The sequence below is a fragment of the Oxyura jamaicensis genome, chromosome 15 (genome assembly GCF_011077185.1).
Source record: "Oxyura jamaicensis isolate SHBP4307 breed ruddy duck chromosome 15, BPBGC_Ojam_1.0, whole genome shotgun sequence".
NCBI classification, from domain to species: Eukaryota; Metazoa; Chordata; class Aves; order Anseriformes; family Anatidae; genus Oxyura; species Oxyura jamaicensis.
The window spans coordinates 2,346,580-2,373,176 of record NC_048907.1 but is presented as its reverse complement, the minus strand read 5'-3'; the positions used below and the strand labels follow the sequence as shown (position 1 = coordinate 2,373,176).

The window sequence follows — 26,597 nt, the reverse complement described above, 5'->3', positions numbered from 1 at the left end:
GGTCAACCCCGCCCCACCGCAACGCGCATGCGCAACGCCCCCCCCCCTCCGAAGCCAGCCCCCTCCCTCCCCGTCTTCTTCCTCCTTCTCATTGGCTCCCCGCCGCGCCTCATTTGCATGCTGCGGGGCGATAACAGCGCGCGCTTCCCGGCAGCCCCCACAGTGGGGGGTGGGGGGGGGGGGCGGTGAGGCGGGAGCGCCCCGCTGTAGTTCCCGTCATTACCTCAGGGTGCGTGAGGGCAGCTCCTCGTCATAAAAATGGGCCCCTAAATAGGCGGCTCCTCCTGCTTCCCCAGAGATGTGGTGCCACGGCACCCAAAATTTGTGATCTGGGGGGAAATGGGTGAAAATGTGAGGTGTTATCCTGCTGTAAGCAGGGGAGTGAGTGCTGAGCACTGCGGATGGAGGCGCAGCACACGGTCACCACACACACAAAAATGTGAGGCTTAGGTTGGAAATTAGGAGACATTTCTCCTCAGAAAGAGCAGTCAGGCATTGGCACAGGTTACCCAGGGAGGTGGTGGTGTCACCGTCTCTGAGGGTGTTCAAGGAGAGGTGATTAGTGCATGTTAGTGTCTGACATTGGCAGTAGGGGAATAGTTGGGCTGTTGGTCTTGAAGGTCTTTTCCAACCTCACAGATGCTGTGATAATTGAACGTGAGGCAAAGGCATGGTCTGTCGGTGTCTCACAGCTTCAGGAACCCAGGCCTGGGTCCTTCCCTGCTGCAGCTCCGTCCTCCCCGAGCCTTTGGGTCTGTGAAATGCCACTTTGGAAGCTCCCAGCAGGCAGCTGTAAAAAACACACACATTTATTTAATGCCTCTGCATGCACACACACAACGAGGCTGCCGCTTGATTATATACCCAGATATATGTAAATAGCAAAACAATACACGGGCATACGGCCCAGGCAGGTGTGAAACCTGAATCCCAAGCTGACTCCGGTGAAAGGAAAAGCTGTGTGGTGTACAACACAGACCCAGCCCACTGGGAGCATTGCTGAAGCACTGTCATTATAATAGCATTAACACACGCTACGCGTTTCAGCTGCTGTGTATCTTGACAAAGACAATATTCCTTTCCTTTGAAGTGCTAAAGGTTGAAACAATGCATGAAGCATTTCAGCCTAAAGCTCAAATGGTATCCTAACTTATTAAAAAATAATCTGCCCGTTTGTAATTCAAAATGAGGGGAAGGAAAGTGCAGGGACTACAAAGACCAACCCAAGTGCAGCCTTGTTGAGTTAGGAAACTGCCGCATAGCTGATTTTCTCAGCAGGCTGGATGGAGGGAAGGGTGTGCTGCTGCCATGGCCTGTCAGGGTGTGGGAGATGACAGAGAGTACTCACAGGGCGGCTTTTCTCAGCAGCAAACCTTGCTGCCTCACCCCCTCCCATATCTATAACAGGAAAAGGAAGTGCATATTTTCAGTTTCCTCAAGAGAGTCATTCTTTTCCTTCACTCATTCTTTCTTCCTCCTTCTTGTCCCTTCTAGGCTAAGTCCAATTCGGCCTTGTCCCTTCTCCTATAATGCACTAGATTTCAATACTGCCTATAAATCTGGGTGCCTAGAGACAGCTCCAGATGGAGCAAGGTGTTCTGTCCTACGTGGGCTGAGTCTGCATCCCTTCTCAATCTATAATCCCCCACCTTGCTTCCAACCAAACACGAGCTCCCCACACCTCATCACGGTGTGTTTCTGAGCAGGATGGGACGCTCGCTGTAGCGCTGTGTCAACCAGCCATGCCTCACAGATTGAGAAACTCAGTGTGAGAGCAAGGCTGTCAAATACCCCTGAAATACCCCTGGCAGAGCATGACTCCATGTTTCAGTAAGGGCTCCTAGGCGTGCCATGAGCAGTTCATAATCCCTCGTCCCTGGTCACCCACTCAGGTTGGCCCAGACAGCCGAGGAAGACAACATCATTGACGTAATCATTCTTAACCTTTGTTGAACTCTTTCACTCCTGCGGTTCACCCGGATGAAAAACTGCTATTGGTTTTCATTCAGAAGATCACTCAGCTCCTGTGAGGAAAAAAAAAAAAAACAGAACACCGTTTTAAATTAAATATGAGAGGATTGGTGTTCCTCACTGTTCACTATCAGTGCCGATAGATATCCGTGTAAATCCCTCCCAGTATGTGCCCTGCTGTCTCGCTCAGTATTATTCCTGTACCCTGAGGGCCGATATCCTGCCAAGTGGTATTTGTTTAAAATTCTCAAATGCACAAATTTGGCACAAGAACTGGAGCAAAGGGCATTCCCCTGGTTACAGCAGCTGGATGGAATCTTCCCACCTCAAAGTCCAAGATCAATTTACATCAGTTTGTTTAAGCTGCAAAACAAAATGAACTCTTCCTGCTAGGCTTGCTCAGACAGACTAATAAGTGCAATGGGGAGCACTAAGCAGAAATGCTGTACAATGTAATCAACTGTTGAAGGCGCAAGCAGTTTTTCAGCTTGTATTAAGACTGATTCACTTGTAGCTGACGTCAGTACTCCCTCCCTACTATCTTAGCCTCAGGATTGGAGTATGATAAATATTACCTGTAATGCCATCTGCTGTACAGAGACAGCCCAGAGCTCCAAGGCTGCTCACTATTTATTTAAGAGCTAATGCTGCGCTAAACTAAAATGCAGTTTATTTCAGGCTTATTTGACTTTGTTTTGACTTTAATTAAAAATGCCTGTCCACTTGAATTTTTAAAGCGATCTGTCATAGAGCAAAAGCAATGTTTGCCTTGCAAAGAAGTTAAGAAAGCATAGTTAATATCAAAGAGGGAACTACTGTGAAAAGGACGTCACCAAACGTCTCCTCTTCGAAGATGCAGAGACAGAAGACCACTGTCTTCTGGTGGGCAACCAGGGCCTCCCAAATGCTAGCTGTCTGTGATACCCTGGGAGAGCTGATTTATTTTCTGTATCAGTTTTTCCATCAATTCCCTTAGAACCTCACCCAAATTATCCAGCTTTGCTACAAAATACAGACTATTGTAGTTTAATGGCGACTGTTACTTTTCTCAGTGGTAAAATTATTTTGAATGGCAGCAAATTAAAAATACCTATTTAGAGTAGGTGTGTTTAAGTACATATTTAAAGTAATGCACATACAAAGGTGTTTTCTCAAAGGATTTTCTTCTCATTTTAAGTTTAAAGTACCAGGAATGATGCCACTTCCTACAGAAGCTCTTTCACAATACAGAGGTCTGTTGAACAGATTGTATCACTAAAACTTCCTTACACCAAAACCTAACTGAATCCGCTAAAACTGTAAAAAAATAAAGATTAAATAATCTGGACATGGTGTGTTCAGAAAGAACAGCCCAGGTTCAGCCAACAGACAGCTTGAATGCTTCATCCTTTGTAATTTATGAAGACCATGGTTATTTAGTTAATCCTACTCTGAGTTAGTTTAAATGTCCAAAAATAAAATTAAACTGTTTAATCAAAAGGATATGAGTGCATGAGCAGAACTTCTGTCATTGTCTCACTGCAGAGAAACGTGTTGACTTTGCCAGTTTACTCACTTAGATTTGCATATTTTAAAGTACTCTCAGGGCAGATATTGGTACACTACTCTGAAAGCTCTAGTAGAACAGCAATAATTTTGTATGTGTAAAAGTCATTATATTATTTAAATCTAAAATAATTTTAAAAGGAAGGGGCTATGGTGAAAGTCACATAGTTAAAAATTAATTTTACTGATTCAGTAAAATATGCTTGGATGAGAGAAACTGAAATTTAGGTAATGCTTTTTGCTTCGTCTTAGCATTTCATAAAAGATATCTGTGTTAATTTTGTGTATAATCAGTTATTTCCCCTGATTTTACCATGCTTGGTGGGATTTAATTCCACAACGTTTGGATTGCAAATGCCACACTGTAATGTTTAAATGCACATCAAAGTCTTGCTGCTTAAAGTAAAATTAAGATAGCAATACAGTAAATCCCTTAACATGTTTTTTAATAGACAGCAATCTACCACATTTTAAACTGCTTGAATTTTAATTTCATAGGACTTCCCACATGGGTATCACAGTGTCCTTTTTAACTATTAATTAACTCATATTGATAGGATAAATTAAACTCTCTGTGATGGAGAACATACATTATTTATTAATGTTCTGATCTTGTCCTACACATTTTGGGGTTTGCTTTTTGGAACCTGCTTCAGAACTCTAACACAAGGCCATTTTTTTTGTGGTGGTAGGCTTTTTCAAATGGTTTCTCTTATACTTGGCTTTTGCTTTGCAATTTCTATGTTAAATATATATATTTTTTTCATTTTTCCTTATGTTTCTTTCTGCAGGAGCGTACCACATTCTGTTTGTGTATGTATTTCTGGAAGGTCTTCATGACTTTATTGAACTATTGTATCCCAGTCAGGGAATTCAGGGTTAGTCACTTAAGCATACATAAAGGGGAAACTGAAGTAACACAACAGCTGCATTCATTCTGTTCTTCTTTTGCAGGCAGTATTGGGGATGGGGTTGGGGGTACTAGTGGTCTGAGTAAAGCCCTAACTTATTTCTGAAGAAAAACATCATGCGAAAAATGGATTAATTACATTATACTTTCCTAATGAACGTTTTCCCAATTCTATTCTGATTCGGTGGTAGATGCAGTAAGAAAGAACACCTCCTTACTCATCCAGCTCCTACCCACATGCAGTCAGGGTCCAATCTGTGCTTGGGATGAACCTGCAGATTTCGGCAAGGCTTGGGTTTCACCCAGGAGTCTGGCCTGCTGTACACCATCAGCTTTGCAAAGCAAATCTGGATGCAAAAAGAACATATTAAATATTTTCCCATGTGCGTTATCCATGGTCCTTCTTACTCATTTCAAATCTGTAAGAAATGCGTAAACTAGCAAGTGAAGCTGATTCATTAGTAATTATCTCAACTGATGACACTGCAGAGGAACATGTGATACAGAAGACAGAATATGACCACTGATGATAAACAATAAACCACCACTTTCCCTGTAAGACCACAAACTAAATTCCAAGGTTCAAAATTTGCAGGACTTAACTGGTAGGAGAAACATCTTTATACTTGTTACCTGCCCACACATCAGGTGGGAGCAGATTAGTCAAGGCAGTTGAAAGGACTGTAAACCCCTGAGTCTGACTCGCCCAAAGAGATGTCTGATCTCTGACATAAGGAGAGAGCAGCCACATGATCAAACTGTTCCTTCTTCCAGGCTTGCCTCTCCCAGCCAGGACAAGCACCACAGCAATTAGAAGTAAAACTTCAAAATCTATTTTACTTTCCCTCAAGCAAGAGGATGCGGAAACTTCACTCCCTTTGCAGTGACAAAAGAAAAGAGCTTCACATGCTTTTTAATAGGCAGGAAAGCAAGCACAGGGGACTGGGGGACTGTTCCCTGCCTGAAGCCTCCTGCTTCTTGAAGCTGTGAGTCTTTTAACTCTAGAAGCTGCAAACAGGCCCTCAGCAGACTTCCACAACCTGTGCCCATCCGCTTTGTTAAGCAGGGCCCAAGACACCAGAGCTTTCAGAATAACTCACCAGCATCTGTCCTGAATGTAGTTACAAAAACACAAATCTAAGTGAATTAACTGGCAAAGTCAACATGCTTCTCTGCAGCAGAACAATTAAAAACATTGCTTTTTAAAGATCCCATAACCTCACCACACACAGGCCAACAGCCTTCATTATGGCTGTGGACAGTCCTGACAAGGCCTTAGTGGGAAGCGAAAAGGAGTCCCACAATGTCACTAATGTCAGCCTGCTGCAGGAACAAGTGTTGTAGACGGTTTGGATCAGATAATGTGGATAATGCATCTCAAAAAGTTTTAAAAAGTTGTCTCAGTTGGAAGCGAAGCGCAGATGTTAACAACTGTAAGGTAACTGTAAGGAACTTTGGTCATTCCTACCGTCAAATCAGTATGAAAGTGTCCGTATATATAATAAGGTTACTAACAAGATTAATTAATAAATGTGCACACTGAGCATTAAGAATTGAAAAGACCCCTGGCATTTTCAAAACAAAACAAAACAAAACAAAAACAAACAAACAAACAAAAAACACTTCAGAAATTAAAGGAAAGCAGATTATAAGAAAGAAAGTTGCAAAATAGGGGCCATTCCCTACTTTTATTTTTCTCATACAGCCTTCGAGTGGCATTTCTGCACAAATTATGTACGTAGCTTATGTTTGGTCCATTTACTTTACACCACTGCCCTCGGCTTGGTTCCAGCGGGCTCCCCTCAGGGCCTGGCCCCGTCACCTCCCGCCATGACGCCCCCTCCTGCCATGCCCCGGGGCTGCCGGGGCGCTGGCTCCGCCATGCCGCGCCGCTCCCATGATGCACCGCGCTCCCTGGCAACCGCGCTGTTGCTAGGGGCGGCCTAGCGGCGGCCGCCATAATGGCGGCGCTGAGGCTCGGGGCATTCCTCCTGCTCCTCTTCCTCTTCCTCCTCCTGTCTCCGCCGCTCCGGGCAGCGGAGCCCAGCCCCGAGCCCCCGGCGCCACCGGAGACCCGCGCTGCCGCCGGGGAGCAGCTCCGCAGCAGGCCGGCCCCGGTCACGGACGGTGGGTGCGCGGCGGGGCTGGGGGCCGCTCAGCACCGGCCGCTGGGCCTGGGCCTGAGGAAAGCCCCGCTCCTGGCCTGGGCCTTGACTTCCCTCCGCTCCCCACCGGGCTGGGAGAAGCCTGCTTGGCAGCTTCCTCGTGTTCGCTCTGAGCATCCCTGTCAGCCGTGCCTCAGAACTCAGGAAGGCAGAATCACCAATCCCCTGCACGGTTTTCAGGCGCTGGGCATGCACATCGTGGCACACACAGTCCTACAAGCGGGCACTGAGGCCTCGGGATTCACCTGCCCGCCCAGCACCCTGCTTGGAGCCCCCAGGGCAGAGCCTGAGCTTGCACTAGAGCCCCACGTGCACCCTGTGTGTGTGCCCGGAGAGCTCCACGTACACACCAGGCTGGGTGCACCAAGCAGTTTGCACTAAGACTCCAAATTCAGCCCTGGCTGTGTGGATTTGTAGCACTGAGACAATATAAATCACACTTTTTTTTTTTTTTTTTGGAATAATGCCATCAGAAAGTGTTGACCAGTGTTTTCTGATTGGCATGTGTACTAATTTTATTTAACTTTTGATTTCCCGGTGGTGGTGTCATCAGCTCAGTTTCCCTAGATTACTTGCCAAATTAAACATGCCCCAGTGTGTGCCTCCTTAGGGAAAAGAGACTTACATCCCTGATCTCTGAGATACAGCCTCACAATCCAATCATCCCTGTTTAAACTTCTCTTGTTTACAAGGTAATACAAAGATTCCAGTGCTAAACTCAGCTGACAGAACAGTCAGACCCTCAGAGATTCCAGGAACTGCCTGGATACTGTTCAGATGGCCAGAGAGCATCCAGGAGGCTGTAGAGAAATGGGCAACAGTCAAGCTGAAATAGAAGCTGTAATTATGAAAATGAGCATTCGTTTAAAGCCTTGTCTGTGGAGTGCTGGTCTCAGTTTTCTATGTTCTCAGTGATTCTTAAGTCTAGATTTATTATGGAACAACAGCAAGTCTCAAAAAAGTTCAGTAAAATACAAGTAAAAATTCAGAGCATCAGATTTTGGTATGCTCTTTTTAATTATTTTTATGTGATTTTGCTCCTAATATATTTGCTAAGTGGCAGAAAATATTTTTTAAATGACGTAACAAAATCAGATGAATTTAGATGTAGGCTTTTGACCATTGTCCCAAATAAAGCAAGATGGCAAATGGAAGTGTCAGGGAACGTGCTGTAGTGTGCAAAGTTCCAGTCCTAATTCTAATTTAAGTCTTTTCCCCAGTTGCCAAGCTGTGTACTTGTGATCTGTTGGTGGCACAGTGTGATGTAAACTGCTGTTGTGACCCTGACTGCAGCGCAGCAGATTTCAGTCTCTTTACTACATGTTCAGTTCCTATCGTCACGTAAGTGAATAAGCAGCTATCTGAAATACAAAAATCCTGCTTTATTTGCTGCATGCATTTGTACAGGCTCTGTCTTCTCCTCTTACACCTTCCCAATCCCTCTACACCCCCACCATCCTAACCCCTACCTACCCTTCACCACTCCATGCAGCACTAAGCCCCTAAACTTTTGGTTCCCAGCCAGGCAGAGCAGCAAATTGTCTTCCCAGCCCAGTTTCTGATTCATTTTTTTTTCTAAATTCACGCTTCTTGCTTTTTTTTTTTGCACTGTCCTATTGTGTGTGGGGGGGATGCTTAGCTGTTAAAGCCTTCTGTTAGGGAATGAATGATGTATCATCAGCCTTTTGTCGATAGAACGTCTGGAAGTTAGGAAAGCTGATGCCATGCGACCATCTGGCCACCTCCGTAGGCCATCAGCAGCTTCTCAGTAACCTCTTTCATAAAGGTTTGCAATATCCACAAGAAACATGATCAGTTCAGGGCTTAATGAGATATTGTCAGCATTGCTCTGATCCTGGTTTTACAGGTCAGTGTCCCAGCCTGCTGCCTCACTGCTGATCTTTAAAACCAGTAAAATGTATGTAACATTATATCAATAAAGGAATGCTGGTGGTGCTTTCCTTGCTATTTGCAATTTATTTGAAAACACCTTTACCCAACTCCATCTTCTCAAAAAGGAACGAAGAAAGCTCACTTTAAAATCTTCATGCGAAATCTCTTGGCGACTTCTCAGAACAATAAGTGCAGCTCTTCAACCCACCTTCAGCATAAATTATGCCAATCTGAATGCTGGGGTTTATTCTCGGTGCTTTGAAATTTGAATTAGCAGTCATCGCAGACTGCCATTTCTTATTGTTCTCGCACACAATGACTACTTCTACCCATTTATAGACATTTATATATATCAGAAAGGTCTAATCAACGCCTCCCTGAATGACAGTTTAATTGTCTTAGGTGACTGTTCTGTCTTTGTCAGCTAGAAAGGCAGAAAATCAAGTTGTGGTTTTCCCCCAAAATTCTTTTCTCTAAAGTGTTCATTTTGCGTGAAATTTTCCAGTGACTGCAAGTATTGTGATCTCTGTGTTTACATCTAGATTTATTTGCATAATTGTGGTAGTCACCGAGAGGATTTTGGCCGATCACCAGTCACAGGTTGTCTGGTATCTGAAACGCTGAGGGAAATGGGCATTTGTTCTAGGATGTGATTCTGCTAACCAGCAGTTTGCCTCATAGAAAAAAAATAGCTCAGTGCTTAAAAGGTCATTTCTGAAAGGTATTTTTCAGTGTCTGCCCTTAACGGCTTTGATCTGCCTAAGTACCCGTTTCCCATGAAATGCCTTGTTTGTTTTTTTAAACACATAATACTTACTGGTACATTTCAGACACATTCATTGTACAGCCTGTTGCAGTTCTGGGCTGTTGTTGAACCCACTGCACATCCACAAGTACTTTTCCTGATTTTTCCTGGTCTTTTTTTCCTGGATTTTCCTGATCTTTCACCTTCCTGGTTCCCACGCTGCTGCTTCTCATACATGCAGATCAAGTAGGACCTCACCCCGAAGGTGCACATTATTCCAATAGGCATGGAACTTACTTTTTCCAGCCTACATGCCATCATTCTACCTTAAAGATCATCCTTCCTGCTTGCACTGTATAAATAAAAGTGCTTCTGAGCTGCCTAGCCCATGGTGCACCCTGCATTTGTGGTATCTGGATCCCATCCAACCTGTCATCGTAGCTCTAACATTATTGCTGTCAGGCTATTCTCTTCCCTCAGTATGTCTCCTGCCTTTTTTCTTGTTGCTGCTCAGTTTCCTCTGCTAGATGTCGGCGAATTCTTTATTATTTAATAATTACTAACCACTCCATATAAAATAATACAAGCCTTCGAAGGAGACACAACTGCTATAAAAATGGTGTTAAAAAAATGCTTTTTTGATGCTTCCTCAGTACACAAAGATAACTTTAAAATACGCTCAATACCAACTCTAAATGTATCACTGTTTTTTTTATTGCTATTTGCAGAGGTGATAGCCGCCTTTGTAGTCAGAAAGCTGCCGTATATTCTCTTGATGTTAAAGCAAATCCACCGGAAAGGGTGTTTCAGTTAATTGACCACATCAATCCCAGTGTTTTCTGCATTCACGCTACAAACTGTAAGTAGTGTTGTTGCCAATGTTAAGCATTAAGCGTTTGTTTCTATAAGCTCTCTAGGTACCAGAAATAGACTAAAATTAAAAGTAACTAAACCTGTCAGAAAATTGATTATTCTGTGCTTGCAGTCCTTATGTTGTAGTACTTTCATGTGTGAAACTGTCTCACACTCTGATTCTTTGTGTTTTCTCTTGAAAGAACACTGCCGGCTCAAACCAGGCTTACTTAAAATTTTTCATCTAGTTTTTGTTGGCAATTCAGAGGTTGAGAAGTGACATTTTCTTAAAAAATAAAAAATGATTTTTGTTTTGCTGAGGAATTTACCAACCCCACTAAATCCCGGTTAAAAACTGTGATTTTGAAAGAAAGAAACTTACTCTTCCCTTAAGTTTAAGTTTGTGCTGTCATGGATCAGGCTGACGTGATGAATTAAGACACTTTTCTCTTAAAGAACAGCTGTGTTGTTACCCTTCTGTTACTGGATTTGTACCAACTCCAGAGGGAAAAGTTGTGACTAAATACTGTTCTGTATCTTTTACCCTAAAAGTCATCTCAATCTTTAAAATGGTTTGGCAGATAAACAAGCACTGTACTTTCCTTCCCCTGAAACACCTACTCCTGAAAATTTTGATGAACTGTTTAAAAAGTTTGGAGGTGCTGCTTTCAGTGCTGAACCTGAGAGCTGGACTCTGGACTCAGATGCTCCAAATCCTTCTGATGCAAACAAAACTTACAGATATGAGGTACGTAACTATCTGGTTCAATTAGTATTAAATTGCTTCATAAAAGACCAAGTGAGCATTGTTTGCATTTGCTTGTAAAAAATTGCAGTTCTTCTGAAAAAAGAAAAACTGTAATTTGGTCTTTAAATACAGAAAATTAAAACTAAGTGTAGCGTTTTATGTTAGCTTACTTCACAAGTGAGCTAGATTTTTAAGATCTGTGAAAAATAAATAGCTGTTTTGCTATTGTAAACAAAAAGCTGTTGGTGGCTTAAGAATTGATGCACAAAGTGTTACATGATGTTGACAGATGCAGTGGAAATAAGGACTTCTGTTATACAGATTTGTTGTTCATCCAAATGCTCTGAAACCTTCAAAGAACCGAAATACATTTATCTTCTTGAACATGTCATTTTATTTGGCAGTATGGTGTTCCTATACAGACAGTGGATGGATTTCTAAGGCTGCCTAGTCCTGTTGTCTCCTCTTGGTGCTCTGATGCGAACCCTGCAGGTTGGAAAATGCATTTGAATTCCAGTTTATTTGCTCTAGAATGTTCTGTCTTGAGCGCAATCAGTCAGTGAACAGTCACACACACCAGTGTAAGTCAGATAAAGATTTGTGAATTAATATTTTTCAAATAGCTTCTGTGTCTATGGATGGTTTCTGAGACATAGATCGGAAGTTGTGTTGCATCTCAATTAAACATTCACAGTTAGATACTTAAATCCCTGGTTGTTAAGTCTCGTTAATTGGTTGTTTATCCAACAATAAAACATCCTATTTGGCTTAATTGATTTAATAAAATAGTACAAGGGTGACGCCATGAGAGTATTGCAGAAAGCTTGACCTAAGTGGACAACCTTGTAAGATATCCCTTTGGTAAAATGGTGTTCCTTTCACAGCCTGAGTGCAACTCAAGTCAGACTTAAACTCTACATTTTCTTGAAAATCTATAGAGGAAAAAAAATAACAAAAAAAAAGACTGAATTTTCCAAGTCCCACTTATTATTAAATATAGTATAATAATGATAATGAGCGTAGGAAAACTGAAGTCTTTTGAAAGAAAAGATCTTAACATCTCAGAAATGATACCGTAAATCTTGCAGCTATTATTAAGCTTTTAAGAAGTAATAGTTTGTCTCAGTATTTCAGGAGAACCTGGATGTCATTCTTTATAGCTCCTGTAAAACCTTATTTGCAAGAGAAATTACATTTACCCTCACTGAGGGCATTTGTTTGATGTTCTTATATCACTTTTTTTTTTTTCCCATAATTACTCTTTAATTCAATTCAGCAATATTTTGTGACTCTTTTCCAGGGTTTTTAGTAAACCAGGCTACAAAATGCATTAGACCAGTAAGCGTGGGAAAATGTGGCAACATTCAAGCAGTCAGTATGCTGTTTTATATCAACTCCAGCATTTTAGCAGTAAGTATTTTTTGAAACAATCACATAGCTGACTGACGATATTACATAGCACTTTGCATCTCCAGAATTAAATAATTTATATTTCCTAAAAGATAACAATGTTAAAAAAATCTGCTGGATTTTTAATTGGGTATTAGTAAAAAATTCTTCCTATGCAACAAACATTTGTACAGAAAAACTTCACGCAAGTTTTTATTTCAAGCTGAGGTAACAGAAACGTTTGCTCTTCTTTGCTTAGCCAACAAAAAAAAGTGGTCTTGAAGATCCAAGCTTGTGTCACTGAACTAACAGGGCAATGGCAGCAGTTTTATGCACTTATGCACATTTAGGTTTTTCTAGGAAGTCTGTTCCAAGGGTTTGTAATTCTAGCAAGTCTGAGTTTTAAAACTTTGTACTTAAAGTACCCGTAAGGCTGAATCTTCTGCAGATGCAGCTTTCTTACACACCTCAATTTTTAATAGTGGCATTAATACAGAGGTATCGCACATATGTGATAGGTCTCCCTTCTCAAGGATTGTCACCTTAGATCCATCTGAGAGCAGACTTGTTCTTAGCCAGCCTACTACCAAATCCAGTCTCTGGCTATTTTTCAAAGCTAAGCTTACTTTTTCATTCTTTTTTGAACTGGGGGGACAATTTCTTATTTATACATGAGCCCCCTGTGTGGATATTGAGGAAGACAAAAAAAAAAAAACAAAAAAAAAAAACGAAAAACACAACAAACATGCATGCAAAATTGAAAATGAGCTATATAATAAATACCTTAACCCAATAGCTCCTCCCAGAAGCTGAAGGTCATGAAGAAACAGTATACTTTCTGCCATTAAAATGTTTTTAATGTATGTAATTATTTAAATTCATTTAATTAGTGCCCTATTTAAGCTTAAAGAGCCCTTCCAGTCTCTTCACTCAACACTGATAGCAGGTTCCCAACCTATCAATAGTAAGGTAAAGCCCACTAAGTAATTCACACTCTCACAGGTGGGATCATTCTCCTGATATCTGATGACATGATTGAAATCAGCAAAGGGTTGCTCACGAATGTTAGCTTTTGATCATTCTACTGTGGCAGATGTGGATAAAACTCTGCTTCAGAAGGGTGTTGAACATTTCCATATGCACCCAACATTAGAGTTTTTGGTGGTTGCAGAGCCAGAAACGAAAAAAAATCCATCAGGATAAGCTCCAGGCAGTTGAATGTTTTTAATTAAAAGATTAATTCCCCTTTCTGACTAGAACAGTACATGACGTGTTACCCACATGCTGATTGCCAATTACTGTCCCAGCTTAATATAGTGCAGATTTATGTCTGAAATACATTGGACATTGAAGGATCAAGTGCAAGAACTAAAGAAGGTCAAAGAGACACTAAAGTTTGTCTGTTGGCATCTCCCCTTCTGAAAAGGAGCTGAAGCTGTCAATAGAAAAAGTGATTTTCTTTTGGGGACAGGATGGTCACAGGGCAGAGTAGGGAGCCTTTCCAGTGCCAGCAGGTGGAGCTGCTGGCAAAAGAAATAGCAAAGTATTTCAACCCAGGGAGGCTTACTGGTAGGAGCCCCCGGTGAGAGGACTCATACAGGTGTTCCTTTCAGGAAAAAAACACACATAATTATGAGCCCACGCTCACTGCCAGGCCAGCTTGAGTGATATGAAGGTCTCAGTAGTTGTTGCAGTTCATCCCTGTTCTCTTCCCTGGCATGTCCAACAGAACCAAGAGGCATTTCAGGTGGTTGGAAACCTCTATACCAAAATACAACCTTGTGATGCTTCTTGCTGTGGATAGTGTGGTCAAAGTGCAATTTTTGGTCCCTTCCCAAACATGGAAATCAAACACTCACTGGGAAGCCACAAAAGTAAAACCTTTAACAAAATGGTGCTCTCTGTGAGTATTTTGTAACCCTGATTGATGACCTGGGTCTGACATTTCTGCCTTTCCATGAAAATTTGGTGGAAATTTTCCAACAGAGCAACTGCACATAACCACACACTATAGAATGACACAGGAATACTTGCTTCTCATTTCTCTCCTTAGAGACCATGAAATTATGGACTCGTTACTGTCAGAATGAGACAACAAAAGCTCTTCATTTCTTTGGGTATGAGCAGCCTGGCAGACTTCCTAAACTGGCAGTCTATGAATAGTGACAAGTGTTTTTGCACAGATCTGTAATAGGAACAGTGTTCTCTGAGGTTCTCAATAGGCCAAACAAAATGATACACAGCAGCAGTCATGCCAAACCGAGGGGCCTTTCTCCTTCCTGATGCAAGCAAACTTTTCCCGTGTTTCTTAGTTCCGAATTGCAGAGTGTCAAAGGGAACTACTAGACTTGTCTAGTACTTACTGAATGCCCTGCATATTTGTTGGCAGCGTATCAAAACTAGGCCTGGTGCAAAACTGATGGTAGTCACTATGAAATTTTCCCGTTACTGTCAGGGGAAGAAGTTTGGACTGTTAAGATTTTGCCTCCTATCCCCATATAGCAGATATTTTCACACTGTCTGAATACTGTAGTGTATATCCAGTGATTTTCACTATGCAAAACTCATTGTAATGATAGAGAGTTAAACAGGCAAAGCAATTAAGCCTTAACTGCTACTTGTAATAGTTCATACCTTTGCTGGTGTTTGAAATTGTTCTTTTATTGTCCTCTAGGTGCCCAAATCAAGTCAGATGGTAAGTATCTTTCTAACTTAGTTGGAACAGCTGGGGGTAAGATTCTTGCTCTATTATAGTCAGTGGGAGTTTTTCACTGACTTCATCAGAACAGTGACTTTAGCCTTAATCTTTACCTCAAAAAATAAAGCAAAAATCCCCTATAAAGGCCTTAGGGCACAATTGCTGCATTTTTGCATCAGTAATGATACTGAGCAACTCCAAGATAATATGCTACCAGCAAGATAATATGCTATCTGCAGACACTTAAGCCTGACGCATTGCCCCCATATACAACTCTATTAGCTAATTTTAGTTGCTTAAAAATAGAATCTTTTGTTGTAGAAACTTCAGCGATACGTGTAACCTGGCAGTTGCTCAAAGGATTTTTGACTGCTGTCCCTACAGAACAGTCACAAATAAAATGATACAGAAAAAGCCAAAATTAATTAAACATAATACTCAGAAATCACATGAATTTCTTTTTCAGGTTAATATTACTGTCCAGTCCGTAGTCATCCAGTCTCTGAATGGAATGCGGACTTTACTTAACAGTAAGGATGTCCTCAGGCACCCCATGATTTTGGATGAACTGTGCATGAATGTAGTTCTTGGGGTAGGTACAACATTTCTTTTTCCCCCTTTTGTTTAATGTGTGCATCAAATCACTTCTGATTCACAAATTTCAAAGACATGAGAGAGGCCTTGCAGTTTCCTTACATTGTGACATCTCCAAAGCAAATATTCACAGGGAAACACTGACTTTGGGATAAAAGAATGTGTTTTGCAACCAAATAATAACTATATGCAACGTAACGCGCAGACGATGAAATCCTTTTCTATTATTGCTCTCTGTATATGACATAACAGACAATGAGTTTAGAATCCACATTATGCTTGGGAGAAGATGACACAGCACAGTGGTGGCAGAGACAGAGGAGAATACAGTGCAAATTATCTCATCTTTTACCTTAAGTAGATGAACATTAGGATTCCACCTAGAAGAAGTCAGTTTTGAAGAGGCTCCAACCTTAGATCCACCTTTGACCATTGCTAGTCAGTGGCTTGATTTGGCAACACTCACATCCTCTATGCTTAAATGTGCCAGCATGGCTACTAACTTCTGTGCAAGCGTTGTCATGATCAGACCACAGCTTTTTTTTTGTGGTCTTGAAACTGTCTCCGTCCGCAGACAGGCAATGACTTGCAAAATAGAATAAATAAGCAGTGTTTTCAACCCATGCTTCTTAATTTTTAGGGGAAAGCTCCTCCTATTCCTCTGGTTTTCTGGGCCCGTCCTTATTGCGACTGAGGATACAGTACATCTCTACAATGCGTTTGAATGTCTCTTAAGCAAGGAAGAAAGAAAACAATACTTATGTAGTTTTAAATTCCTTTATTCTGGTTTCATACTCTTATCTGCTTGTTCTAATTAATATCTAAAATGTTTAATTTTCAGGTGAGTTATCATATTACATACACAGATGCAGGAGAAATAATAGAAGCAGCTGCTTCTTTTGTCTTGGGGGCAATTAACAAAGAAGCACTTTCAGTACAACAGAGCTTTGAAATCAGCTTTACTCAGGTAACTGCTAGAGATGTTATGGATGACTTGTTGAAAGACATTTAATTACAAAACTTATTAAACTTGAATCAGAACAATTGTTAGCGGCAAGGTAAAATGTAACTTGCCTTGGCTACACCGATGAGGCAGCGTTTCAGAAGTGGGCATTAAAGGCCTCCAAAGTTATTGTTACACTTTGAGAAGAGTCATCTTGTGATTCTGCACAAGTGTATCCAGCAAAAGCAAAGCCTGCCCCAGTATTAGAGAACTGCTGCAATCTTACAGAGGTTTTCCTACTGTCATTGTCCAAGACAGTTTATAACTCTAAGATAACTGCAGTATTTGTGTGTTTTCCAAGCATTTCAGTGCAGGATAAGAACTAATACTGTAAATCTGTGTTGCAGGTAAATACAAAGCCAGTTCCTCTCAGTGGCAACCCTGGTTATGTTGCTGGATTGCCTGTAAGAGCAGGTTTCAAGCCACAAGGATATCCTTTCCCCATTGCAGTTTCGCTTTCATCACTTGTTCTGGTCTGTCTTCACCACAACTTTCTAGCATTAACATCTATAAATTTTACCTGTTCTTTACCAAAAGTGAACGTGCTTTTTGGCTGTGAAGTAGATTTTGATTTTCATTATGCACTCTAGTGCTTCTTCATATTAAGAGGAGTCTTAAGCTATTATAATTTTTTCAGATATATTTTCAGATATATTTTAAGGGTCTGACTATGGATTCTTTCTTCATGATAAACATCAAGTACTGAATTTCCCTTTAACTGTGTGTTACATCTGGCATCGTTCAGAGTACCAACGCATACGGTCAACTTACCATTCTGCAAAGTACATCCAACCAGGACTGCCTCACAGCGCAGGGGGGCAGAACCCCAGTGCTGTTTGGTTACAACATGATATCAGGCTGTAAGTTACGGTAAGAGGACTTTTTCTTTTCTTTTCTTTTCTTGATTCAGTGCTATTAGCCCCATTAGGATCTGCTCAGATCCTGGGATGTTCATACAGCTGTAGGAGTACTTAATTATAAGAAACGTCATTTAATTAACAGTGTTCTTTCTCTTAAAAAGATTGTGTACATTAGCAACTGTATCCAGAACGCTTGAACAGTGCGTGACAGCAAGGAGGAATTACTACTGTGCCAAACCAATGGATTTTGCTTTAACTCTTTTTAACTTTTTAACTCTTTTTTTTTTTTTTTTCCTCTCCTGGAAGAATTACAGCAGCTGCGAAATGCAGGCCCTTGACTCAGGCCCTCCTAGATTTACTGAAGGGACAGAGCTTTCCTGAATACGTGGCCTCATTTGGAAATTCTCAAGCCCAGGATGTGCATGACTGGGTGCCAATAATTCACCTCCAAAACTCAGAACAGGTGAAAGTTCTCTCTCCTCCCCTCTCCATCACTCTTACTGTCCTCTCTCCTAGGATCTGTACCTCTACTGCACCATGAGCTTAGGCTTCTCAGACCTACAGGAAAAAAATGTAGAAACAAACTGGGGGACAGTCCTCCTGCAATAATAAAAAGTGAGGAATTTTACTCTTGCTGTAAAGGGAGAGTTGAAGTGCTGGTTAGAGTAGGCTGAATGCCCCCTACATGACAGATTGTATAGAGGTTTCCTGCATGTTTTCACAGCTAAGCAGCAAATTATTTCTGTAAACAGAAACTTGACAGTTCAAAATGAACTATCTAAAAATATTTAAGGTTATAGGCTTCAAAATTCTGTCTTGGTGGAGTTACAGGTTTTCTACTGTCCCAACAGCATTACTGAAATGTCATCTCTTTTAGAGAAGCCTTCCTGCTAAAAAGAGCCAGCTCAGCACTGTCACTAAGAGCCAAAGTCCTGCACTGCTGGTGTAGAACAATCCCGCCTAACGTGCAGTTACAGTCAGTTGGTCGCGAAACTTCAGGGACACCCCTGGGCCAAGGCTGTAAACACGTGCACTGCCTTCTCAGGCAGTGGCTTAGGTGCTCTGGTAACCTCCTGGAGTAGGCTTTCTGGGGGCATTCTGCCAATTTAGTAAGATGAATAAGAAATGCGGTTACTCCTGTACCAGTCAGACAATGAGAGAATTTATAACACGTTTCAGAGCGCCTGCCAAATACCAGTATCACTTGAAATAGAAGTGAAGTGGACTAAATACGGATCCCTAGTCAATCCACAAGCCAGAATAGTAAACGTTACAGCAACAACCACCACCACCACATTGAAGCAGGTATGTAATTAAATTACAAGATTCAAGGTAAAAAGAATGTGTTTTTTTTTGCTGAGCTATCAGCTGTGCAGCAGTGACCCAGTTAATCTCTTCATCTAAAAGTAACGCTTCCTACTAGAATAGATTGTACCTAACAGTTTCTGTTGCAACTCGAACACAACTGTGGGCTGCTTGCCAAAACATATTTTATATATCAGTCGTGAAAAGAAATGTGGAACTATACATGAAAAAAATCTTATTACAAATAACAGCAAAAAAATATTGACCCAGTTTCAACAAAGCAGTCATACAAAGAGAAGAGTGATGCTAATGCCCATTTGTGTTTTCATTGCAGCTTCCCTCAGGAAGGGAAAGGACTATTCCTGTACTAAGCTCTGTTGTGTTCACGGATATTTCTTCACCTGCAGAGCCAGGCTATAAAGCTTGGCCCACCATTAATGCCAAATTACCTTTTGATTTTTTCTTTCCATTTGTCTAAGGTAAGTGTGCATAAAAAAAAAAAAAGCTGCATTTCTGCTTTTTCTGATTTTTAATCCGTTTTTTAAAGAAGCAAGGTTTATCCAGTCACTGTGTTGGCCTCACAGCACGTGGGCAGAAGGGGGAAGAGCTCAGGGACACAGCATGGCTCAGTAGGAAGCTAGGCTTCATTATTCTGCAAACAGCAGAGCTAAATTGTTAATTAAAGTAATCATGTGCTATTAGATAAGAAGGCCTCTGCTTTATCTGTTTCCATAGATGAATAAGCCACATATTTCTAGCTTTTTCCCCGAACCACTAATTAATTGCCTTTCTTTTAAAAATCTGAACAGTTAAGTGATGCTTTCAGAAGAGCTCAGTGACCCTTCCAGCTGGCACTGGCTGGAATCAATTGGAGATGCCTGCTACAGTCAACACCTTTTGAAATTCCTACTCACTATCTCACTCTTCAACTCTGAAATACTCTCACCTCAGGGACTTCCTAGTACCTGAAGAAGTTCACATTGTGTTCAAACATCAGCCTAGTCCTTTAGAATTTGTTTTCTATTTTTTTTTTCTGGAATCTTAACTGTTCCCAGCAGTCTACTTACCTACATCTGTTCTTACACATTCTAATTCTTTTAAAGTGTTGATTTATGAGCTGTGGAAGATGACTTTGTAGCTCAGCAGGCTGCAAATAAACACACAAATGGAAGAAGAAATAATACAGTATCAAAATTCAGATCTGCTGCTGAGAATCAGGTATTGTTTGACGTAAGATGGCATGCGTTTGCCTCTATTTTGGTGCTGATTTGACTGTCAGCTAAAGGAGTGGTCTGTTGGTATTTTTGGAAATGAACGTTTTATAAATAATGAAGTGGCAGAAGCACCAACAGAAATGAGGAAACTACCAACAACATGAAACGATGGCTGGCAGAGAAGAGACACGGTGATGAACAGGCAGCTGGTGGAGAAGCGACCTTTTAAGCCCAGATTCATATCACTTGTACTACAAGTTTCCACAAGATGTTACAAACAAAGAACCTTATTGCACGCACAAAACAAGGAACTACTTGAAATGAATGGTACTTCCTAGATGTATAGCTTGTAAAGATGTGTCTTTATTAAATTATTTTGCATTTTTTACTGTACAACTGTACAAAAATGTCTTATGAAATCCCTGTTTACTGGGAGCGTGTGTGTGTGTAATTTCCAGTAAAGCTGTTTTTGCAATCCCAACATCTAATCAAAGTGTGGTCAAACAGAAAACGTTTATAGACAGTGCTATACAAGAGAAAGCAAGCAGATAGGAAAACCTTTCAGGTAAAACCGGTACGTTCCAACACTGCGCTCGCAGACTTCCCTGCCTTGGAAAACCGGCCTCCTATTTTTGTTCAGTGATGAGTCCGTGCTGTTTTAGTATCTTGTTAAGCCTCTCGATTTCTCGCTCCTGTTGGAGACAAAAGTCATAACATTAATGTAGTTCTGACCTTAAAATGGTTTCCCAGGTTCCCACAGATCTTCGCATTGCTGAAGCGTGCTTCACTGCAGCAAAACAGGACAACCTGGATAAAGTAGGACAGAGGTAGCCGTCATTCCTTTGCAACAGAAGCAGCTCAGAGAAGCGCAGGCAGGACAGGCAAGGCTGCGGTTCCTCGGCCCAGCTTACCCCACAACTTGCTGATGAGGAAACCAAGCTGAGAGCAACAAGCTTGCAAAAGAATCCAGAGCAGCTGGCAGGTAAAATCGTGGTTAAATTAAGTGTCTTCTTACCTTCTCTGCACAGCTGTGCTCAAGTTGTTCCACCTTTGTCACAAGTTTCAGGTTTGCTTGCTTTAGCTTGGACACTTGTTGTTCAGAGCGGGTCTTTACGGATAAAATTATACCTGTGAAACAATTCACAGAGGATTCATTTTACAAGGTAAAACAGCCACTAGCAGGAGGTTAGCAGTACACAGGGTCTGTGCTCAAGGAGTTAACCGTGTTCCTCTCGAGCTCTGATTCTGTTGTCTTTAAACCACCTTTCCCAAGTGCTTTCCTTAATGAGGAGGTTTTTAAATTAGCCACCCCAGGGATTCGGATACCGATACCCTGCTGGGAAGAGGCTGTCTGGCCTCAGAGCTGAATTAATCACTCCAACTGTCATTCAAACCCTGAATCTGAATTTGCTCCCTTGGCAGAGCCTGGGGGGGATGTAACTGGCGGCATTATTACAGCGAGGGACCGCGTTTTGACAGGTTTCACGTAGCGGGGACCTGCTCCAACAGCAGCGTGCGGCTCAGCCCGGGGCTGAGGCTCCGCCACCCGCGGGGGGCATGGGGACATCGCACCCCTCCAACCCGCCACACCGGGCCCCTACAGCTTCGGCTTCACCTTGTGCAGCTCTGCAGCAAGGGCAATGCAGCTTCATTGCGGTGGAGGTGTCACTTCTCTACCGCCTTACTGCTAGGTTATTACACGTGAACTCAACTCCCACAGTGAAAGCAATTTCTTCCCACCTTTTTCTGAGGGGGAAAAAAAATTGCTTGGAAAGAGCATCTGGGACAGCGCGTTCCTCCTACCTGACAGCTCTCCTCTGGCTGTTTACAGAACAACACGCGTTAAAGCGGGCACCTGAAAGGAACACCTGCCTGTGTTTCCAGTGCTACAGGCAGCAGGCCTGCGGTTTGGGGGTTCATTTCTCCAAAGAAAGGGCTCAGGACTATACTTGGGCTGCACTTTTACGCAGGAATTAGGGATAATCTCATAGCCACGTTATTTTTTTAAATCCCCAAACAACTTTTCATAGAAGGTAAGGTGTGGTTCCAGCTACAGTAAATTCAGAAGTGTCTGAATTCACAACAATTCACAACCATTCACCATTACAGCAGTAAAGCCTGATTTGGGGACATTTTGTATTCCTCTCTTTACAAAGAGCGCTTTGAATTCAAGCGAGGAAGACTCCGAGTAAGATCAGGACGTTCCCTCCAGCATCCCTGGGGGGGATGACAGCCACAGCGGAACGTCAGAGCACTCCAACCCACGCTCTGCCACAGAAGTTCACCTTGCTCCCTGTTAAAACACAGCCAAGAGGATCCCACGATGCAAAGGCACGGTGTGCGTCATCCCCCTTCCGGAGGGAGCAATGCAAGAACAGCGTCTGGGGCACTCGCAGGGGAACGCATCGCTGCGTTCGAGCCGGGGCTCTCCACGAGCCCATCACCGAGGCATTGCGCCCACACAACCAGCGGGTTGCTGCTGCTCCAGAGAAGTCACAGCCCCGTTGAGGCCACGCTTCAGCAACAAAAAATGCCCAGGGAAAACCTGGAGTTGGATGGGAGAACTGGGCCCTTTCTCTCTCACTTTGAGAGGGGAACGGAAAGGCGAGCCCCGGTAATTCAGACAGACCCAGCCCACGCACCACGGCCGCCGCCGCACGCCTACCGTTGATAATCCTGGCCACGCGCCACAGCCGCAGCAGTATCAGGAGCCCGACAGCTTCAAACTCGTGCTCCCGAAAGAGGAGGACGAGGTCGAGGATGAACGACACGATGACGACGATGCCGTCCAGCACTTCGAACTTGTGGTGGAAGAACTCCCGGCCGTAGACGAAGACTTTAAAGCCCACCTCGACCAGGAAGATGGTTAAAATGGAAAGGGAGAGGTAGTGAAAAACCTGGGAAGACAGAGCACAGGTTTAGGGATAGGAACCCCTTCCCACCTGCCTGTGGGGGAGGCTGGAAATGCCTCTCGAGGCCCCCCTGGCAGGCTTTGAGCCACCAAAGAGAAGAAAATCGCAGTTCCCATCACCTCTTCCTTGCGTTTTACCTTTGGGGCTATGTGATGTTTGTCTGGGTGGATGATCTTCAAGTCCATAAGCAATTCCCCGAGGACCAGCAAGGCATCCACGATGACCAAGCAGACGACCAGGATCTGTTGGTGAAGAACTAGCATGAAACCCTCCCGGTGCACCAAATCGGCACGAGGAGCCGACTGCTTTCAGCAAAACGTCCCCCAGAGCCACCCTCACCCTGCATGCGTCTCCCCAGGGGGCCCGGCTGGACCCTGCCCCGTGTCCCTGTGCCACCACGAGGCTTGTCGCCGCTCAGGGGACATCTGTGCTCACTCCAGTGCGTGGCACTCACGAGCTCTGCACCACTCCCAGCCCTTGCCCTCGTCCCACATCGGTTCTGCTCTCACGGGCGCCTTTGGGCCGAGCCTCACCCTCGTTTCCCTCCTGCCTACGCTAGTTCTGCCTCACCTGAAACCTGTGCGAGCTGAAGAGTTTCTTCATCACGTCCTGGAAGGAGACGTGGCTCCGGGAGGGCTCCAGTTTGATCTCCGAGTCCGTCTGCTTCCCCCCATGCTCCTCTTCCTCCTCCTCCCATTTCTGATAGTCGTTGCTCCACTGCACGGGGTCGTCCCCCACCACCGTGAAGTGCTTCAGGTACCTGGACATGGCTCTGGCTCAAGCGGGCATCCCCCTGCCGGCACCTGCAGGATGAGAGCAGACCCTCAGCTCCCCGGGGACAGCGGGGCTGGCCGGGGACACGAGAGGTCCCCTGTGCCACCGCAGCGAGCGTGACAAGAGCGTGACACTTGGCTCAGAAGACAAAGCCCGTGGACCGGCCCTGCTGACGGGAAGTTGCTACATGGTGCTGCCGCTCGCTTTGCATCACCTCCCATGGCGCGAGCCCCCACCGCCCTCCCCGGGGTGCGGAGCACTGCGGCGCTTCCTCAGTAGCTATTTGCAAACATCCCCAAAACATCAATTGCAGGACGAAAACGCCGGCCCTTATCTCGCACCTCGTGATGCACGAGGAGGCGGCTGCCAATTCTCTGTCGGAAGGAGCCGGCACGTTTGTGTTAGACGCGGATCGATGGAGGCTGGAGGACAGAGGCTGGAGGTTTCCTGGCCTCCGTTTGCTTCCTCAGCTACCACACTGCTGTTTGCAGCAGATCCACAGCAAACAAACCCAGAGATAAGCAGCCTCCATTTCCCTTCCTTTCATACCCGTGCTCCATTCACACCCACGCTCCCTTTCCACAGCCCCGCCGGCTTCTCCCTTCCTCTTCTGGGCAACCTGGCCACAAACCCTGCCCCAAAACCGCTCCCGATGCCAGCAGAGAACCACGGCCACATCCCAGCTCTGGGCTGAGGCTGCCCGGGGGGCCCAGCTCCAGCCACCCCTGCTCCTCGCTGCTCCTTCCCAGGCCACCGCTGCCCCCTGCCCGGGCCCCGCTCCCCCCGTGCCGACATTTTGCTGCTTGCGCAGCTTTTTCTCCAGCTGGGCTCCGACGTGTCCGTTAGTGGGAGCTGCCAGAACAGGAGTCGCCGGGTGGATGTCAGCTTTGTTATTTGTTTTTATAGGAAAAAATCTGGGTTTGGTCAGTCCCGCACTGGTTTTGCGAGAAGCCGCCGTGCAGGGCGGGCGTGGAAGGGAAGCCTGAGATCAGAGCTCAGCCGCTGAGCGGGGCACGGATCAGACCCAGCAGGCGGTGAAGGTCCCGGCATCGGAAGGATTACAGAGAAAGAAATTAGGCTGTGATTAACCCGTCTCCGTTTATAGGCTCGTGTTCCAGCACAAGGCTTCCTATTTAGGGATCCCTTCCTTTCAGACCCGAGCTGTTTTGGGAAGTGCACTGAGCAAACTCAGCTGAAAAAAGGAAAAAAGGATCGGGGAGCTCTGTGCTGCAAGAAGCCTGAAGTATTTCCTGGTAACCGAAGGGCTGGCTCTTCGTTTTTATGCTTTTAAAGCCTAAGGATACCCATTTCGAGGAACGGATTTCCTCCTGGAGACTGCCTAAAACTTTTCCCTGAACAGGAAAGTTTTCTCACCCCCAGCACCGAGGCCCACCCACGTGCTCCTCCCGGGGGATGTGCGGGAGCGATGCCCACGCAGAGCCCCAGAGCCCTGACCCCAAAACCTTCCCCCAAGCACCTACTTGCAGAGCTCAGCCGGGCGCGGGCAGCGCAGGACAGCGGAGGAGCAAGGCTGCAGCAGGGGCAGGAAGGAGGAGCTTTGTGCTGGGAGTTTCCAGCTCATTTAGGCGTTTTGGCCTCAGCTGACTCCCGAAAACACCAACACAGTCAGCTAGTGGAAGAAGGCACCAGCTCCGGCCTGGGATTGCAAGCAGCAGATCTCCCTCCCAAGAATGCGGCAGGCTCACCCTTGTTCTCGGCGAGGAGCGCACAGGCAGCTGCTGCTCCCCGTGAACTGGGTCAGCTACGGGGGTGATCACAGATAAGAAGCCAGAACTTAAATAAATAACCCAGAAACCAGTATGCTTACAAAGAGCTCCGGGGGCTGCACTGGAGGCCCGTTGATGCCGGAGGAGATGCTGCTGGTGGAAGCTCAGGCGAGGACCCAGGAGGTGCCCATGCGCAGTGGCTTTTGTTGAAGGCAGTCACTCGAATAAATCGTGAGCTCCTTTACTGTTTCTCACGCCTCCTTTTATAGCAACAGAATGCTTTTCTGTAGGTTAATCGCAGTGCTGAGCCTCTCCGTGCTGGGATGCTGGTGTCAGGGCGCTGCCCCAGGTGCAGGAAGCCCAAGGCCCCTTACAGCCCCAAGGCAGGAGGCTGGCACCAGCCCCCGGGCAGCTGTGTTCCAGCACCTGCAGGGTGCTGCAGCTGGGCATCAGCACTGGCCACTTGCAAAGCTAACGGGGATAGAAAGTGGCCAGGGGAATGAGGAAGCGGTTGGATTGCATCTTACAAAGAAAAAAGCTTTCTTAAAAGCAAATGCACGTGAAAATGAGGCCAGAAAGCTGCTTAAAAATGTTTTCTGAGGACGAGGTGCAAGTCCCTCTTTACAATAGAAATGGGAAGTTTTTTTTTTTTCCAACCCGAGCACTTGCAAATTGCTCAAGCATCACCTTACTGAACCGAACAGCTGCCCCAAGTCCCCCAGGAGAACGTGCTTCGGGTCGTACTTTGCAAGCCCCTGCTTTGAATACGAGCTGCTTTACATGGCGCCTCGTGAGCCAACGGTGCAGCGCACGGGGAGCTCCTGCACCACCGTCTCGAACAACGTCCACGTCAGTCGTGCCTGAGATGTTACTGACTACCCCTCTTCTCCAGATTATTAATGCACTTAAATTAAACCATACTGGCCTACTGCAAAAGACACAAGATGAGGATTCAAGAGAACCTGGGTTTATTACAACTTTCCTTCTGCCTCGTGTGATCTTTGGCAAGGTCTGCTACCTGCTACAGCTCCCCCCCTTGCAGCTTGCTCCAGAGGTAAGGGTGGATGGGCTGTGGGAAGGGCCTCCCAGGAAGCTCATGTTCTGTTAAATTTGATGTTTATTCAGGTATCATTACAAAAAAACAATGGGATATCAGCAGTTGCTGCTCATTCTCTCCCTCCAAAGATCAAAAAGCCCAGCACGAACAGCAGACCCAGAGCAATGGGCATGAAACACCCCGTGCCTCTGAAGTTCTGATCACAGCCCGTAACAAGACCGGCACACTCTCTCCT

General features: G+C 44.5%; 2 protein-coding genes and 1 long non-coding RNA gene across 4 annotated transcripts; 1 reads left to right on the top strand and 2 right to left on the bottom strand.

The window, feature by feature from the left end:
* Positions 1–1,070: 1,070 nt before the first annotated feature.
* LOC118174831 lies at positions 1,071–5,167 on the bottom strand. The gene is made up of 2 exons (XR_004754783.1): positions 5,030–5,167; positions 1,071–4,773 (listed from the first exon to the last, which is right to left on the bottom strand). It is a non-coding gene; the product is annotated as an uncharacterized LOC118174831 (long non-coding RNA).
* Positions 5,168–6,334: 1,167 nt separating this feature from the next.
* On the top strand, positions 6,335–20,313 carry TCTN1 (tectonic family member 1). 2 transcript variants are annotated; one of them, XM_035340473.1, is made up of 15 exons: positions 6,335–6,553; positions 7,812–7,932; positions 9,958–10,088; positions 10,663–10,829; positions 11,234–11,321; positions 12,130–12,239; positions 14,893–14,913; positions 15,383–15,508; positions 16,352–16,477; positions 16,861–16,940; positions 17,240–17,383; positions 17,680–17,836; positions 18,553–18,678; positions 19,013–19,157; positions 19,488–20,313. In XM_035340473.1, exons 1-14 carry the CDS (start codon positions 6,388–6,390, stop codon positions 19,154–19,156), a joined length of 1,707 nt encoding a protein of 568 aa, XP_035196364.1. In that variant the 5' UTR covers positions 6,335–6,387; the 3' UTR covers position 19,157; positions 19,488–20,313. The 2 variants fall into 2 exon arrangements, with proteins under 2 accessions (XP_035196364.1, XP_035196363.1); XM_035340472.1 differs by having other exon boundaries at positions 16,861–16,943; positions 17,243–17,383.
* Positions 20,236–25,207, bottom strand: HVCN1 (hydrogen voltage gated channel 1). Its single transcript, XM_035340489.1, has 6 exons — positions 25,060–25,207; positions 23,375–23,607; positions 22,942–23,046; positions 22,558–22,789; positions 20,908–21,020; positions 20,236–20,584 (listed from the first exon to the last, which is right to left on the bottom strand). The coding sequence occupies exons 2-6, from the start codon at positions 23,570–23,572 to the stop codon at positions 20,519–20,521; spliced, it is 714 nt and encodes a 237-aa protein (XP_035196380.1). The 5' UTR covers positions 23,573–23,607; positions 25,060–25,207; the 3' UTR covers positions 20,236–20,518.
* Between the last annotated feature and the right edge of the window lie 1,390 nt (positions 25,208–26,597).